The 19,502-nt window shown below is 44.2% G+C and overlaps 1 protein-coding gene across 6 annotated transcripts in view; it reads right to left on the reverse strand.

Moving 5' to 3' along the window:
- Positions 1-19,502, reverse strand: part of LOC111973351 (dnaJ homolog subfamily B member 6-like) — a 73,521-nt gene that overhangs the window by 43,728 nt on the left and 10,291 nt on the right. For 3 of the 6 annotated variants that reach the window (XM_024000690.2, XM_024000694.2, XM_024000696.2), the window contains exon 2: positions 6,133-6,250. In XM_024000690.2, the coding sequence (XP_023856458.2) occupies positions 6,133-6,197 (65 nt within the window). In that variant the 5' untranslated portion in view covers positions 6,198-6,250. Of the gene's footprint in view, positions 1-6,132; positions 6,251-11,031; positions 11,301-13,717; positions 13,807-13,976; positions 14,068-19,502 lie in introns of those variants that run through there. The other 3 variants (XM_024000693.2, XM_024000691.2, XM_024000692.2) reach the window with 3 other exon arrangements.

The raw sequence follows: 19,502 nt of genomic DNA on the forward strand, positions 1-19,502 counted from the left end.
GTTCAGGGCCTTCGATGTGTCTGCTCGGGGGGGATATATACGGCTGTGATTATAATCAAAGAGAATTCTTGAGGTAATAATAATAATAATAATAATGCGGTCGGCATTTGATTGTGAGGAATTCTAAGTCAGGTGAACAGAAGGACTTGAGTTCCTGTATGTTGTTATGATCACACCAGGTCTCGTTAATCATAAGGCATACACCCCCGCCCTTCTTCTTACCAGAAAGATGCTTGTTTCTGTTGGCGCGATGCGTYAAGAAACCAGCTGGCTGGACCGACTCCGATAGCGTGTCTCGAGTGAGCCATGTTTCCGTGAAACAAAGAACGTTACAGTCTCTGATGTCTCTCTGGAAGGCTACCCTTGCACGGATTTCGTCTACCTTGTTGTCAAGAGACTGGACATTGGCGAGTAGTATGTTCGGGAGCGGTGCACGATGTGCCCGTCTACGGAGCCTGACCAGGAGACTGCTCCGTCTGCCCCTTCTACGGCGTCGTTGTTTTCAGGTCGCCGGCTGGGATCCGATCCATTGTCCTGGGTGGTGGGCAAAACAGAGGATCCGCTTCGGGAAAGTCGTATTCCTGGTCGTAATGTTGGTGAGTTGACATTGCTCTTATATCCAATAGTTCCTCCCGACTGTATGTAATAAAACCTAAGATTACCTGGGGTAACAATGTAAGAAATAACACATAAAAAAACAAAATACTGTTTCCTAGGAATGCGAAGCGAGGCGGCCATCTCTGTCGGCGCCGGAAGTTGTTGATCACTGACCATCTCGAATCCCACCGTACCTTCTCCGCTATGCAATCCGGTTTCCGAGCTGGTCACGGGTGCACCTCAGCCACACTCAAGGTACTAAACGATATCATAACCACAATCGATAAAAAACAGCACTGTGCAGKCGTCTTCATCGACCTGGCCAAGGCTTTCGACTCTGTCAATCACCTAATTCTTATCGGCAGACTCAACAGCCTTGGTTTCTCTAATGACTGTCTTGCCTGGTTCACTAACTACTTCTCAGATAGAGTTCAGCGTGTCAAATCGGAGGGCCTGTTGTCCGGACCTTCAATTCTCAGGATGATTCTTTTGTCTGTATATATCAATGATGTCGCTCTTGCTGCGGGTGATTCTTTGATCCACCTCTACGCAGACAACACCATTCTGTATACATCTGGCTCTTCTTTGGACACTGTGTTAACAAACCTCCAAACGAGCTTCAACGCCATACAACACTCCTTCCGTGGCCTCCAACTGCTCTTAAAACGCTAGTAAAACTAAATGCATGCTCTTCAACCGATCGCTGCCCGCAACTGCCCGCCCGCCCGCCTAGCATCACTACTCTGGACGGTTCTGACTTGTGTCTGGCTAGACTGTAAACTCTCCTTCCAGACTCACATTAAGCATCTCCAATCCAAAATTAAATCTAGAATCGGCTTCCTATTTCGCAACAAACCCTCCTCCACTCATGCTGCCAAACATACCCTCGTAATACTGACTATCCTGCCGATCCTTGACTTCGGCGATGTCATTTACAAAATAGCCTCAAACACTCTACTCAGCAAACTGGATGCAGTCTATCACAGTGCCATCCGTTTTGTCACCAAAGCCCCATATACTACCCACCATTGCGACCTGTATGCTCTCGTTGGCTGGTCCTCGCTACATATTCGTCACCAAACCCACTGGCTCCAGGTCATCTATAAGTCTTTGCTAGGTAAAGCTCTGCCTTATCTCAGCTCACTGGTCACCATAGCAACACCCACCCGTAGCACACGCTCCAGCAGGTATATTTCACTGGTCACCACCAAAGCCAACACCTCCTTTGGCCGCCTTTCCTTCCAGTTCTCTGCTGACAATGACTGGAACGAATTGCAAAAATCACTGAAGTTGGAGACATATCTCCCTCACTAACTTCAAGCATCGGCTGTCAGAGCAGCTTACCGATCGCTGCAGCTGTACACAGCCCATCTGTAAATAGCCCATCCAACCAACTACCTACCTCAACCCCATACTTGTTTTTTTTCTGCTCTTTAGCACACCAGTATTTATACTTGCACATCCTCATCTACACATCTATCACTCCAGTGTTAATTGCTAAATTAATTATTAAAACTACATCAACCACAACAAGAGACATGCAGAGCAGCAGGGCTGGGGTAACATTAAGGAGGCAGTGTAAACTCCATGGCTCTGCAGTCCAGGACAGCACAGTACAGAGGTTTGTGCTGAATCAGCAATTCTCTCGGACTAAACCCTTCCTGCAGGAGACAGCGTCTCTGTCCCATTTATAGTACACAACTTTTGATCAGAGCCCAATAGACACACATATGCCACAGAGGAACAGAGGAAGGATGGGCCAGACTCAGAGGTCATCTATAGGGCTGGATTCATGGGTTGCATGTTTCGTCACAATATTGTTTTGAACGTTTGTTTTGAACTTATGCCTGACTGAGCGTTCTACTCAATGCATTGTCAATGAGCGCTGACTAAGATTTCAAAAGTGCATTAGAGTAGATTGGAAATACTATGACAATCAAAAGGATAATTAGTAGGAAAACCTTTTGTCATTTCGATGTTGCCAGATTGACTTTAGATGCAGTGTAACGTTAGCTATCTAGCTATAATTGAAGGGAGGACACCGGATTTTAGCTAGCTAACGTTAGCATTGCTATTTTTGATGATATTGCCATTTCTCTCAAGTAAATTTGACAACATGATAAGGCTGGCAACGATTTTTGACTACTTTAGCAACATCATCGCATGTCCAGGCACTATAGTGAATTTAGACAAAACAGTAGTTAGCCTCTGTCCAGAATGACTGGGCTTATCACCACTTTAGGGCACCACTATGGCGCCGCCGGTAGAGGGCGGCTTGAGAACGTTCCTAACAACGGCATGACGCGACAGGTTGCACCTGCGTCACTATGTATAGAGACTACCCCTTACAAAAAAAAGATAGCAGTTTTAAAACTGCAGTAAAAATGCAGTAACTGCAGTCAACTGTGGTATGTTGGACACAGTAGTTGCAGAATAACTGCAGTTATACTGCACTCTGACTGAAATATTTTTTCATAAGGGACAGAAGATTAAGGGTCTTATGACACTATTAGAATCTGTAGTCAATACATTTTGCTGGGAATCAGGACATGAAGAGCTGGTCCTCCATACAGAACTGGGGCCATAAGTATCAAGCTAATCTAGGATCAGGTCTCCCCTGTCATTTTAATATTATTCATTATATTCTAAAATAAACCATAAGAGAACTGGTAGGGTGCTTCAGGCCTTAGGTAGACCACACCTTGGCCGTAAGGCATCGCTCTCACCTGAGCAAATCCAGTGCATTCGGAAAGTATTCAGACCCCTTGACTTTTTCCACATTTGTTTAAGTTACAGCCTTATTCAAAAATGTATGCTTTTTTTTTTAAATCCTCATCAATCTACACAAAATACTCTATAATAAATACAATTTTTACATAATTATTCAGACCCTTTGCTATGAGACTTGAAATTGAGCTCAGGTGCAACCCATTTCCATTGATCATCCATGCGATGTTTCTACAACTTGATTGGAGTCTACCTGTGGTAAATTTAATTGATTAAACATGATTTGGAAAGGCACACACCTGTCTATATAAGGTCCCACAGTTGACAGTGCATGTCAGAGCAAAAACCAAGCCATGAGGTCAAAGGAATTGTCCGTAGAACCCCGAGGCAGGATTGTGTCGAGGCACAGATCTGGGGAAGGGTACTGCAGCATTGAAGGTCCCCAAGAACACAGTGGCCTCCATCATTCTTAAATGGAAGAAGTTTGGAACCATCAAGATTCTTCCTAGAGCTGGCCGCCAGGCCTAACTGAGCAATCGGGGGAGAAGGGCCTTGGTCAGGGAGGTGACCAAGAACCCGATGGTCACTCTGACAGAGCTCCAGAGTTCCTTTGTGGAGATGGGAGAAACTTCCAGAAGGACAACCATCTCTGCAGAACTCCACCAAATCAGGCCTTTATGGTAGTGGCCAGACGGAAACCACTCCTCAGTAAAAAGGCACATGACACCCCACTTGGAGTTTGCCAAAACACACCTAAAGACTCTCAGAAACAAGATTCTCTGGTCTGATGAAAGCAAGATTGAACTCTTCGGCCTGAACGCCAAGCGTCCTGTCTGGAAGAAACCTGGCACCATCGCTACGGTGAAGCATGGTGGTGGCAGCATCATGCTGTGGGGATGTCAGCGGTAGTAACTGGGAGACTAGTCAGGATCGAGGGAAAGGACAGAGATCCTTGATGAAAACCTGCTCCAGAGCGCTCATGACCTCAGACTTGAGCAAAGGTTCACCTTCCAACAGGACAACGACCCTAAGCACACAGCCAAGACAATGCAGGAGTGGATATGGGACAAGTCCAGCCAGAGCCCGGAGGTGAACCCTATCGAACATCTCTAGAGAGACCTGAAAATAGCTGTTCAGCGACACGCCTCCTCCAACCTGACAGAGCTTGAGAGGATCTGTAGAGAATAATGTGAGAAACTCCCCAAATACTGGTGTGCCAAACTTGTAGCGTCATATACGCAAGAAGACTTGAGGCTGTAATCGCTGCCAAAGGTGCTTCAACAAAGTACTGAGTAAAGCGTCTGAATACTTATGTAAATGTGATAGTTGTTTTATACATTTGCAACATTTTCCCCCAAAAAAGGGGGTATTGTGTGTAGGTAGATTGATGAGTGAAAACAATTGTTTAATCCATTTTAMAATAAGGCTGTAACGTAATAAAATGTGGAAAAAGTCAAGGGGTCTGAATACTTTCGAATGCACTATCTACAAATCCTTCAGTGCTTTTCCTGTACATGTAAGATTTCTCAGAAGAGCTACTGTTTGCAAGCTACTTCAGTTCATTGTGTGACTGACTATCACAGAGGTGTCAACTGTGGTTTTCATTGATCTTATCCAATGGTGGTGTATGCGATCAATAATAATTGAGTTAATAAAAAAGGTCCTATGCTGCTCTTAAATACCTTACTGTGATTGTTTTCAATGAAAATGGTCAAAAAAAAGTCTGGGAGTGGTCTGAGTGGGGAGGGGAAAACTGAAAACTAGCTGTTATTGGTTTGGAACTCTCATATTGGTCTATTGATTTCACCAGGCAGGCCAAAACGCCATCCCACCAAAATAGGTTGGAATTTCAGGCGGTCATTTCAAACAGCTCTGACACTAAAAGGGCATTTTCACAATTTCCCAGTATTATTCCAACCTCAGTGTGTAAATACATATAAAACACAGAAAATAAATCCAGTTTTTGACGGCACTGGAGTTAGAAGTGGGCAGCCCAGTGGTAAGAGTATCAACTGAATCAGAGAGATGTTGTTAAACAATTTACCTAACCTTTTGACCTTTGTCTAGGGTCGTATCTATCTAGTCAAAAGGTCAAATGCAGGACAGTCAGCACTAACAACGAAAGTAAAAACACTGAATTAGTATGACTTCTGATTGTGTTTAAGTTACCACTACTCAGTTCATTTAGTGACTAAGATGGTTGTTTTACCTTGTAGTCAACACTAAAACTGGAAAAATACGGTAGTATAGGGGAGAAACGTTCTTCACAATTGAGTTCGTTTTAAGTTCAGCCAAACCCTAAAAACCAAGCATACCTTAGATTCCACAAGTCTAGCAGCACTAATGGGCAGATCATACTCTCACAATGATAATGCCGTTTTAAAAGTGTGTGTGTGTGTCATTCACAACATATTACCGGCATAACAACAATACGCACAACACTCATCAGTTCTCAAATGACAATAGGGAACATTAATCATGAGGATGTGTGTGTGTGTGTGTGTGTGTGTGTGTGTGTGTGTGTGTGTGTGTGTGTGTGTGTGTGTGTGTGTGTGTGTGTGTGTGTGTGTGTGTGTGTGTGTGTGTGTGTGTGTGTGTGTGTGTGTGTGTGTGTGTGTGTGTGTGTGTGTGACAGCAAGGTTACAAGAAGAGTGAGCAGAGTGGAAACTTTCAAAAGCCTTGCAGTTAGCACTCTGTCAGTTTCTACTCCGTTTCTATAATTAGTCTACTACATCCCATGGAGTGTCACACGTTACTAACATCAACATGCGTGTACAAATAGAGGCCATGCCGGACTGGGGTACTCACGCTTTTTTAATGTCCTCCGCCGACGCGTTTCTCTGGACCCCTAAGATCTGGTAGTATTCTGTCATGGCTGTTTCTCTCTGTGGCTCCGTCTTCTAGTCAGCAGTCTTTAGCCGTCGCTCTGCAGAGGGAGCAAGGCATGGTCTAAAAACAATGTGGAGGAACTCAAGGAGGAGGAAAGCACAGCAAAGTGGGCCCATGACAAATGCAGCCATGTGTGACAGCTAAGAAACCTCCCCTCTGGCCCAAAAGGGCTAGAAGACGGGGGAGGGACAGGGTATTTCACAGGGTGGCAAAGCTAAACAAAGTAATCAACTGCCCTGAAAATAGAGCCCACTTAAGGGAGAGAAAGCGATGAGCGACGGACGGGACTTAAGCTAACATTAGCTCTAATATTACATAAAGATGCGGTAGAGTGGATAACCTGCGGCTATAAGTAAGATTGAAAGTTTATGATTGCTTAGGGTAGGACATATTAAGAACTGAAGCCACAGCCATCACGCCCAAGTAACCCCTTTTCATAAGCATGACTTTATATCATAAGCAGCCTGGAGCACCTGGCAAAACATGTCCAGAATCAAATATACTTCCATCCGATACAAGTCTTCCATTTCATCTCTGGTTAATGTGGCCGGTGAGAGGCCACTTTGAAAAGAGAATCAACTACAGAGTAAGCCGTTGTCTTCCCCTATCAATTTTCAGTGTCAACATCACTCCAACACCACACCATCAACCCCCACACTCACCCCAGCAACACAACACTATGCAATCTTTATTAATGTATATATTAATTAATAGCCCAATTACAACTCAATTAACATGAACTCAGCAAAAAAAAGAAACGTCCCTTTTTCAGGACCCTGTCTTTCAAAGATAATTTGGAAAAATCCAAATAACTTCACAGATCTTCATTGTAAAGGATTAAAACACTGTTTCCCATGCTTGTTCAATGAACCATAAACAAATAATGAACATGCACCTGTGGAACGGTCGTTAAGACACTAACAGCTTACAGACGGTAGGAAATTAAGGTCACAGTTATGAAAACCTAGGACACTAAAGAGGCCTTTCTACTGACTCTGAAAAACACCAAAAGAAAGATGCCCAGGGTCCCCGCTCATCTGCGTGAATGTGCCTTAGGCATGCTGCAAGGAGGTATGAGGACTGCAGATGTGGCCAGGGCAATAAATTGCAATGTCCGTACTGTGAGACGCCTACAACAGCGCTACAGAGAGACAGGACAGACAGCTGATCATCCTCGCAGTGGCAGACCACGTGTAACAACACCTGCACAGGATTGGTACATCCGAACATCACACCTGCGGGACAGGTACAGGATGGGAACAACAACTGCCCGAGTTACACCAGGAACGCACAATCCCTCCATCAGTGCTCAGACTGTCCACAATAGGCTGAGAGGCTGGACTGAGGGCTTGTAGGCCTGTTGTAAGGCAGGTTCTCACCAGACATCACCAGCAACAACGTCGCCTATGGGCACAGTCCCACCGTCGCTGGACCAAACAGGACTGTCCTCTGGAGCGGGATCGATTTGGAGGTGGAGGGTCCGTCATGGTCTGGGGTGGTGTGCCACAGCATCAGACTGAGCTTGTTGTTATTGCAGGCAATCTCAACGCTGTGCATTACAGGGAAGACATCCTTCTCCCTCATGTGGTACCCTTCCTACAGGCTCATCCTGACATGACCCTTCCAGCATGACAATGCCACCAGCCATACTGCTCGTTCTGTGCATGATTTCCTGCAAGAGAGGAATGTCAGTGTTCTGCCATGGCCAGCGAAGAGCCCGGATCTCAATTCCATTGAGCACGTCTGGGACCTGTTGGATCGGAGGGTGAGGGCTAGGGCCATTCCCCAAAGAAATGTCCGGGAACTTGCAGGTGCCTTGGTGGAAAAGTGGGGTAACATCTCACAGCAACAACTGGAAAATCTGGTGCAGTCCATGAGGAGGAGATGCACTGCAGTATTTAATGCAGCTCGTGGCCACACCAGATACTGACTGTTACTTTTGATTTTGACCCTCCCCCTTTGTTCAGGGACACATTATTCCATTTCTGTTCGTAACATGTCAGTTTTTGTATCAGTTGTTGAATCTTATGTTCATACAAATATATACACGTTAAGTTTGCTGAAAATAAACGAAGTATACAGTGAGAGGACGATTATTTTTTTGCTGAGTTTATCTATTKCATCTACTATGAAAATTTATTAAATCCTTTTTAAAATAGGTTGATTCCATAGAAAACTGTGTGTGTGTATATATGTGTGTGTCCGCATTCCAAACATGTGAGATTATAGTATCAGACGTGGAGTAGAAGTGATTTTAAATGAAGTGGAACAAAGAAACAGAAATAGTTGATGAATTAAAATGCAGACCACATGGAGGTTTTGCCTGGCCTCGACCTGGCAGCTCACACCACAGAAGAGATGGTATTCTGAGCATCTTCTGCGAATTTCACCAACCTGGCAACCTCACAAAGGAGTAGTAGATGGAATCTCACTCGCATAACAGCGCAGATAAGAGATCTTCTAGCGTGTATAGACTAGAGCATACATAATGTATTCCTAGCACGTACAGTACTAAGCAAAAGCTTGGACACACCTATTAATTCAAGGATTTTTCTTTATTTTTACTGTTTTCTACATTGTAGAATAATAGTGAAGACATCAAAACTATGAAATAACACATATGGAGTCACGTAGTAACCAAAAAAGTGTTAAACAAATCAAAATATAATTTATATTCTTCAAAGTAGCCACCCTTTGCCTTGATGACAGCTTTGCACACTCTTGGCATTCTCTCAACCAGCTCCACCTGGAATGCTTTTCCAACAATCTTGAAGGAGTTCCCACATATTCTGAGCACTTGTTGGCTGCTTTTCCTTCACTCTGCGGTCCAACTCATCCCAAACCATCTAAATTCGGTTGAAGTCGGGTGATTTTGGAGGCCAGGTCATCTGATGCAGCACTCCATCACTCTCCTTCTTGGTCAAATAGCCCTTACCCAGCCTGGAGGTGTGCATGGTCATTGTCCTGTTCAAAAACAAATGATAGTTCCACTAAGCGCAAACCAGTTGGGATGGCATATCACTTCAGAATAGTGTGGTAGCCATGCTGGGTAAGTTTGCCTTGAATTCTAAATAAATCACAGACAGTGTCACCAGCAAAGCACCCCCACACCATCACACCTCCTCCTCCATGCTTCATGGTGGGAACCACACATGCGGAGATCATCCGTTCACATGCTCTGTGTCTCAGAAAGACAAGACGGTTGGAACCAAAAATCTCAAATTTGGACTCATCAGACCAAAAGACAGATTTCCACCGGTCTAATGTCCATTGCTCATGTTTCTTGGCCCAAGCAAGTCTCTTCTTCTTATTGGTGACCTTTAGTGATTTCTTTGCAGTAATTCAACCATGAAGGCCTGATTCCCTCCTCTGAACAGTTGATGTTGTGATGTGTCTGTTACTTGAACTCTGAAGCATTTACTTGGGCTGAATTTCTGAGGTGCAGATAACTCTAATGAACAGATCCTCTGCAGCAGAGGTAACTCTTGGTCTTCCTTTCCTGTGGTGGTCCTCATGAGAGCCAGTTTCATCATAGCTCTTGGTGGTTTTTGCGACTGCACTTGAAGAAACTTCAAAGTTCTTGAAATTTCCCGGATTGACTGTCCGTCATGTCTTAAAGTAACGACGGACTGTCATTTCTCTTTGCTTATTTGAGCTGTTCTTGCTATAATATGGACTTGGTATTTTACCAAATAGGGCTATCTTCTGTATACCACCCCTACCTTGTCACAACACAACTGATTGGCTCAAACGCACCAAGGAAAGAAATTCCACAAATTAACTTTTAGCAAGGCACACCTGTTAATTGAATTCCAGGTGACTACCTCGTGAAGCTGGTTGAGAGAATGCCAAGAGTGTGCAAAGCTGTCATGAAGGCAAAGGGTGGCTACTTAACACTTGTTTTGATTACTACATGTGTTATTTCATAGTTTTGATGTCTTCACTATTATTCTACAATGTAGAAAATAGTAAAAATAAAGAAAAACCCTTCAATGAGTAGGTGTCCAAACTTTTGACTGGTACTGTATAGACTAGAGCATACAAAATGTATACCTAGTGTTAGAGCTGGGTAATATATCGCCTTTTAAGGTATACTGGTATGAATCCACATATGGTATGGATCCTATAATGATAAATTGCTACAGTGCTATATAAAGGAAAAATTCTACATATTGGACAACTTCAATGTTAGTCAAGTCCTAGTTTGGTTAAATATAAAACAAATCAAAATGGAAAACGCCCATTAAAACCACTTAAAATTATAGGCTGTGTCTATCATGCGTCTCAGAYTAGGAGTGCTGATCTAGGATCCTTTTTTCTTTTAGATCACAATGAATAAGATTACACACACAGAGGGAACCTGATCCTAGGTCAGCACTCCTACTCTAAAATGCTTGATACATACCCCCTGATCTAACAGTAGAGCATGCTGAAGGAGATCCGTCACACAACACAGGAAGAAATCTCCCTGATTTCATTACTGTGGCCTCACATTGTTCAACACCTAATCATTAAGACTAAGTAGGAATCATTATGTGAATAGGGCTGGTATTCCCTGTCTATTTTGAAATCACATACGATGTTTAAAAGAGTATTGATTCATTACAGAGGGAGTGTTGAGAAACAAAAAATATACAAAGAGAGAAAGACAGAGAGAAAGAAAGAAAGAGGGTGAGAAGCAGTGAACAGGACATACAGAGAGAGAGAACGAGAACGAGAGAGAGAATACAATACTGCAGTAAAATGGCCAGTCATCAAAATGGCATACGCCCTATTGAGCAAGATCACCACAAAATGTCAATAGCTCAAGGTGCTTACCTACTGGTAGCCATGAGGCTGTTCAGCAGAGACAATGTACTAACAGACAGAGGTATCTTAAATAATGGTGTTAGGGTCTCTATGCATCCCAATCGAAGTCCCTTAGACAGCAGATCCCAAGGCAGTTAACCCACTGTTGCCCGATCGCCAAAGACGTGGATGTCGATTAAGGCAGCCCCCCCCGCACCTCTCTGATTCAGAGGGGTTGGGTTAAATGCGGAAGACACATTTCAGTTGAAGGCATTCAGTTGTACAACTGACTAGGTATCCCCCTTTTCCCTTTCCCAATGGTAGATGGACACTGAGCAGTGAGAACAGACCTGAGGCACAGCGCTATGCTCTAGTGTGCCTCCCAAAATGACACCCTACAAGAGCGAGACACCGATGTTTCCAGATGAATCTACGCTGGGAGAAGCTCTGTGCTGTACGATGGCCAGCAAATGATCTTAAAACAAACTTGACATGTCTCCACTAACTGCTCCCGAGTGGCGCAGCGGTCTGAAGCACTGTATCTCAGTGCTAGAGGCGTCACAACAGACCCTGGTTCGATCCTGGGCTGTATCACAACCGGCCGTGATTGGGAGTCCCATAGGGAGGCGCACAATTGGCCCAGCGTCGTCCGGGTTAGGGTCTGGTCTGGGAAGGCCGCCATTGTAATTAAGAATTTGCCTAGTTAAAAATATATATATATGACTACAAAACACCATAGCTGTGTTCAAATACGCATACTGACATACTGTATACTACATACTATTAGTTCATTTTAGTATACTGTAAACTGACAGTATCGTTTCACTTGAGCATACTAGCGCTTTGCCCGTCTACCGTCTAAGTTGATGCTAGTGTAACGGATGTGAAATGGCTAGCTAGATAGCGGTGGTGCGCGCTAATAGCGTTTCAATTGTTTACGTCACTCGCTTTGAGACCTTGAAGTAGTGGTTCCCCTTGCTCTGCAAGGGCCGCGGCCTTTGTGGAGCGATGGGTAACGATGCTTCGTGGGCGACCGTTGTCGATGTGTGCAGAGGGTCCCGGGTCGGGGCGAGGGGACGCCGTAAAGTTATACTGTTACATTGATGCTGTTGACCCGGATCACTGTTTGCTGCGGAAAAGGAGGAGGTCGAAAGGGGGGTGAGTGTAACGGATGTGAAATGGCTAGCTAGTTAGCGGTGGTGCGCGCTAATAGCGTTTCAATCGGTTACGTCACTCGCTTTGAGACCTTGAAGTAGCGGCCTTTGTGTAGCGGTGGGTGAATGTTGTTGATGTGTGCAGAGGGTCCCTGGTTCGCGCGAGGGGACGGACTAAAGTTATACTGTTACACTAGCTTGTTAGCATTACAAATGACTTGACATTTTACGATTTCGGGTGTGTTCGTAAATTCAATCTGGAGTGCCAGAGCGTGCTCTGGGCATTCGTAAATCCAGAGCGTTGTCAGATTGTCTCTTCGTAAATTCAGAGCGTTTCGCTCTCAGAGTGTTCAGAGTGCACACACTGGACACTCTGGCCAAGGAGTAGGGTTGATCCGAGCATTCAACTGCAGTCAAGCACCCAAGTTAACTGGCTAACATTGGCTAGCTACTTCCATAAACAAATGAGAGAACACCTCACTCTGACCATTTTACTCGCCCTACCAGAGCTAGTTAGGCTGTTTTCATGTTATCCAGAGAGTTGGTGACTGACTGTGCTGCTGGCAACAATTGAATTAGGCTTTTTTTTGCCGACGTTTACTGACACCGGCCATATTCAACTGGTGTTGAGCGTTAGTAAATTCATTAGCTATTCTGCGTGAGAGAGCTCTGAAATCGTAGTATATAGCCAGAATTAACAATGTCCATTAAAAACGCACAACGACTATACGACTTAGCTAAGAAATATGAGAATAATCTAGTCAATAAACATTGGGTAGTTAGTTAATATACTGCCTGGCAAATTCGATGTATTAGTAGCCAACTAACATTAAGTAACTAGGCAACATACAGGTAACGTTACATACTGCTTTAATGCTATGTGGTTCGTAAGGATAGRGTAGGTAAAAAATTGTCAGCCAACATAACGTGTAACTTATTTGAAAAGTCATTACATTGCTCAACATATTCTTAACATGTCATAATTAGTTAAAACAATGAATTTTTATCTGCTTTCGTCGGACTTTAGATGCATATTTTCCGTKATTTTCTTCAAATAAGTGAAACCACGCCCATTTTCTGAAGAATTGCATTATGGGCCCTAAAAGTACAGCGARAGTGTCCACTGCTTGTATACTTTGTATTGTGGTGAATTTAGTACGACATCTGGGAACTTTTGGCATACTAACTATATCCATACTCAATTCACGTCACAAAAAGTATGGTTAGTGCGGATAGTATGAGTATTCAAACACAGCTCATGATCCCACTCCACACTAACGATGGYTCAAATCAGCCCTCGTCCTCAACTAAACCTGAAACCGTTGTGCAGCCCATGTTGTCCAAAGATAGACGGACAAAAAGCCACCAACGAAAGTCCTATACATGTTCAAAGCTAATTTAGCCATGTCAACTATATTTATTACTCAACGTCAAACACACATGGGCCCAAGCCCAGATTTAAAACAAAATGATAAAGGAATTATGCTTGTCAAATAATATCTTCTTAACTACATAAACAAACTGATAAACAATTAAATCAACTTTGTAGAGTGATCAGTTACCAGTTCCTCTCGGAGTCCAGTTGTATCCTGTTTGTTTGCTATTAATAGCCTCTGTGCCCTTTTCTGTTCTGTTGTGAGAGTGAGAGAGACATGGCAGACAGACAGATGACGGTTCCTCTCTCAGATGAAGGCTCACACACCACAGGGGTTTAGAATGGGAATTAGTTGTGGACAGCGAAAAGGGCAGGAATATTAAAAAGCAGAAAGTTTGAGGAAGCGTTGATAAACAGTGATAGAAAGATAACGAATCTCTCTTTACCTTCTGTCCCGCTCCCTCGCTCCCTTCCAATAGAACTAGATCATGAATAAGACAGTCATGCTCAAGGCACACATTCACAGCTGAGAGCAGAGCCCTTGTTCATGAAGTGTTTAATCATGGGAATGCGGATATCGGATCCGTGTTGCCTTTTAGATCATATTAAAACCAGATTGCATGGACAGGGAGGACCTGATCGTAGATTAGCACTCCTACTCTGAGACACTTTAAGAAAACGGGGCCCGGACACTGATCCATCCATGATTGGCTCTTTCATTTTCTCCACAATCATCTCAATGTCTTGACCCGAGGCTCCCTCATCCCCCATCATTCCCCTCAGGCAGGTTTGTAATGCTAGCTAATGGATCAGACTACTGTCTGTGCTTGCTTGCGTGCGTGTGTCCGAGCAGTGAATGTAGCTCAATCAATCCCACATTTCTCCTATTTCACAGGGGGTGCACCTACACCTGGTGTCTTTTGATCTGTGGAAGGGGAGGCACAAGCGCTCACGCAAGATTTGGCTCTTGGTTGCCGAGTTTAGGTCAATACTACATTACATCCATGTACTATCAATTGACAAATATATTTTATCCATATATGCAGAACGGCAGCACCACACTGTTGCAGTAAAATCCCAATACAACAAGTGAGTGTAACAAGCTGTTAATGACCTTTATGTTATGAATGCCTATAGGTTATGGATGCCCAGACAGATGGGMCTGGAGAAATGTAACCACTCAAATTCATAGATAGAGCTATCGATGCAAGGACTGACCATACATGATATCAGTGTAAAAAAAAGCTTATATTCTGTACAGTTTATACAGTGTGTAAACAGGATGAGCAGAATGAATCCAAACAGAGCAGAGCTAGGAGGGAACTACCAAAGACGTTCCATCCTGGTTCCACCACTCACACTAGTCTAACATCTAAACCTCTCCCCCCAGAACCTAAATGGAGCGCTCTTGCAAGATTTGATTCTGGGTTTCCGAGATTAAAACCATTTCTCAGTTCTTTTTTAGTACTGCTGTGCCAAATTACACTTCAAGGTGGAAGCTTATGAAGACAATATTTGATGAAAGCAACTAAAAATATCTTTCATGTGGATTCAGAGAGTACACAAGGGTGCCAAGATATTCAATCTTCCCAGAAGGTTTGATTCAATTGAAAAATTAAAATGTGGTAAAATGAGAACTAATTGTTTGAGTTTGGATGGATACCATGGGGCCAGCATGTCAAAAGAAGGCGTGTGTCCACACGCTCATAAAAATCTGTTTGACTGGATCAACTACAGATTACTATCTAAAGCCCATACTAGTATCAATATCCCCATACATACCCAGTTTGTACAACTAGGGTTGCAAAGGGTCGGAAACTTTKCAGGAAATTTCCAGAAATGTTCCATGGAAAGTTAAGCCTGGGAATTTTGGTAATTTTACTTAAATTCATCAAAAAAGTTAGCTTAAAAACAGTGAACCTTTTTTGTGGGATACACATAAGGCAATTCTGGGTCTTGTGGCATATTGTGGTTAAACTATCCCCAATTCAATGGAATTGCAACCCTCTGCATGCACAATGCATTCTTCCATCACATGTGCAGTGCACTCGTCCATCACATGTACAGCTGATTCTCAAGATCTTGCACACTAATGAGATGCTATTGAGCCCACACCACTACTAGACTAAGATTTTTTATTCAACAAGCAGGATGCACAGGATAAACTGAGAACACCCGACAAGGCCGACATCCCCGTTATCGGCAAGAGAAAGAGACGCAGGTACAGAGGACACAGAGCAGAGTGCCTCGTAAGGATCCGGAGAAGTCAATATTACTCACCAATGTACAATCATTGGACAAACTAGACGAGGTACGATCATGAATATCCTACCAACGGGACATGAAAAACTGTAACATCTTATGTGTCACAAAATCGTGGCTGAATGATGACATGGATATTCAGCTAGCAGGATATACGCTGCACTGGCTAGATAGAACAGCACACTCTGGTAAAACGAGCGGGGGGCCGTCTGTGCATATTTGTAAACAACAGCTGGTGCACGAAATCTAAAGAAGTCTCTAGATTTTGCTCGCCTGAAGTAGAGTATCTTATGATAAACTGTAGACCACACTTTTTGCCAAGAGAGTTCTCATCTATACTTTTCGTGGCTGGTTATTTACCACCACAGACGAAAGTTGGCGCTTAAACCGCACTCAGTCAGCTGTATAAGGAAATAAGCAAACAGGAAACCGCTCACCTAGAGGCGGCGCTCCTAGTGGCCGGAGACTTTAATGCAGGGAAACTTAAATCAGTTCTACCTAATTTCTATCAACATGTGAAATGCGCAACCAGAGGGAAATAAATTCTAGATCACCTGTACTCCACACACAGAGACATGTGCAAAGCTCTCCCTCACCCTCCATTTGGTAAATCTGACCACAATTCTATCCTCCTGATTTCTGGTAAAGCTAAAATTAAAGCAGGAAACACATGTGACTCGGTCTATAAAAAAAGTGGTCAGATGAATCAGATGCCAAACTACAGGACTGTGTGCTATCACCTCCTGGAACATGTTCCGAGATTCTTCCGATTGCAATGAGGAGTACACCACATCAGTCACTGGCTTTATCAATAAGTGCATTGAGAAAGTCGTCCCCACAGTGACTGTATGTACATACCCCAACCAGAATCCATGGATTACAGGCAACATTCGCACTGAGCTAAAGGGTAGAGCTGCTGCTTTCAAGGTGCAGGGCTCTAAGCCGGAAGCGTATAAGAAATTCTGCTATGCCCTCCGACGAACCATCAAACAGGCAAAGCACCAATACAGGGCTAAGATTGAATCGTACAACACCGGCTCCAATGCTCGTCTTATGTGGCAGGGCTTGCAAACTATTACAGACTACAAAAGGGACGCACAGCCGCAAGCTGCCCAGTGACACGAGCCTACCAGACGAGCTAAATAACTTKTATGCTCACTTCGAGGCAAGCAACACTGAGGCATGCATGAGAGCATCAGCTGTTCCGGACAACTGTGTGATCACGTTCTACGTAGCCGACGTGAGTAAGACCTTTAAACAGGTCAACATTCACAAGGCCGCGGGGCCAGACGGATTACCAGGACGTGTGCTCCGGGCATGTGCTGACCAACTGGCAGGTGTCTTCACTGACATTTTCAACATGTTCCTGATTGAGTCTGTAATACCAACATGTTTCAAGCAGACCACCATAGTCTCTGTGCCCAAGAACACTAAGGCAACCTGCCTAAATGACTACAGACCTGTAGCACTCACGTCCATTGCCATGAAGTGCTATGAAAGGCTGGTAATGGCTCACATCAACACCATTATCACAGAAACCCTAGACCCACTCCAATTTGCATACCCTCCAAACAGATCCACAGATGATGCAATCTCTATTGCACTCCACACTGCCCTTTCCCACCTGGACAACAGGAACACCAACATGAGAATGCTATTCATTGACTACAGCTCAAAGTTCAACATCATAATACCCTCAAAGCTCATCACTAATTTAAGGATCCTGGGACTAAACACCTCCCTCTGTAACTGGATCCTGGACTTCCTGATGGGCCGCCCCCAGGTGGTGAGGGTAGGTAGCAACACATCTGCCACGCTGATCCTCAACACTGGAGGCCCTCAGGGGTGAGTGCTCAGTCCCCTCCTGTACTCCCTGTTCATCCACGACTGTGTGGCCAGGTACGACTCCAACACCATCATTAAGTTTGCAGACAACAACAGTGGTAGGCCTGATCACTGACAATGACGAAACAGCCTATACGGAGGTGGTCAGAGACCTGGCCAGGTAGTGCCAGAACAACAACCTATCCCTCAATGTAACCAAGACTAAGGAGATAATTGTAGACTACAGGAAAAGGAGGACCGAGCACGCCTCCGTTCTCATCGACGGGGCTGTAGTGGAGCAGGTTAAGAGCTTCAAGTTCCTTGGTGTCCACATCACCAACAAACTAGAATGGTCCAAACACCCCAAGGCGGTCGTGAAGAGGGCACGACCAAGCCTCTTCCCCCTCAGGAGACTAAAAAGATTCAGATCCTTCAGATCCTCGAAAAGTTCTACAGCTGCAACATCGAGAGCATCCTGACTGGTTGCATCACTGCCTGTTACGGCAACTGCTCGGCCTCTGACCGCAAGGCACTACAGAGGGTAGTGCGTACGTCCCAGTACATCACTGGGGCTAAGCTGCCTGCCATCCAGGACCTCTCCACAAGGCGGTGTCAGAGGAAGGCCCTAAAAATTGTTAAAGCCCCCAGTCATAGACTGTTCTCTCTACTACCGCATGGCAAGCGATACCGGAGCACCAAGTCTAGGACCAAAAGGCTTCTCAACAGTTTTTTCCCCCAAGCCATAAGACTCCTGAACAGGTAATCAAATGGCTACCCGGACTATTTTTGTGTTGCCCCCCCCCCCCCCCCTCTTCCTCTTCTTTTACGCTGCAGCTACTCTGTTTGTCATATATACATAGTCACTTTCACTATACATTCATGTACATACTACTTCAATTAGCCCGATTAACCGGTGCCCCCTGCACATTGACTACCTGGACCATCTGCATTGGGTTGGCGGGTGGTGGGTGGCGGGACACCTCTTTTACGCTACTGCTACTCTCTGTTCATCATATATGCATAGTCACTGTAACCATACCTACATGTACATATTACTTCAATTAGCTCAATTAGCTCGGTGTTTGTATATAGCCTCACTACTGTATATAGTCTCGCTACTGTATATAGCCTCACTACTGTATATAGCCTCACTACTGTTATTATTCACTGTCTTTTTACTGTTGTTTTTTTATTTCCTTACTTCGTCTATTGTTCACGTAATACCTATTTTTTACTTAAAAAGTGTACTGTTGGTTAGGGCCTGTAATTAAGCATTTCGCTGTAAGGTCTACCTACACCTGTTGTATTCGGCGCACGTGACAAATAAACTTTGATTCGTTGTTGTTTTTACTCATTTTTGCCTAATCTTTACAGGACCTAATGTAGAAGGAAAACCTGTGTACATTTGCAAATACTGTGCCAAATCATATGTGAAGAATGCAACAAAGATGCAGAATCATCTGGCCAAGTTCATAAAGTTCCCTCAGCGCTCACAACAAGCAACCTCTGACAAAAGTCCCTCTACATCTATTCGAGGTGAAAATGATGAATCAGACACCTTATCGATAGCAGCAGCTCATTGTCCTCCTGGAACAAAAAAACTCCTGGAGTTTTTTTGACTCAATGGAGGAACGTAGTCAGAGAAATGCTGAAGAATGTCTTGCTCGAGCTGTGTATGCAACTTGTTCACCTCTGATGCTCAATGGCAATGTGTATTGGAAGAGATTTCTGAATGTTCTTCACCCAGCATGCACCCCTCCAACCAGACATGCTTTATCTACTCATTTGCTGGATGCAGAGTTCAACAGAGTTCAAGTGAAGGTCAAGCAAATCATAGAGAAAGCAGACTGTATTGCAATCATCTCTGATGGGTGGTCGAATGTTCG

This window comes from Salvelinus sp. IW2-2015, linkage group LG14 (assembly GCF_002910315.2).
Source record: "Salvelinus sp. IW2-2015 linkage group LG14, ASM291031v2, whole genome shotgun sequence".
NCBI lineage: Eukaryota > Metazoa > Chordata > Actinopteri > Salmoniformes > Salmonidae > Salvelinus > Salvelinus sp. IW2-2015.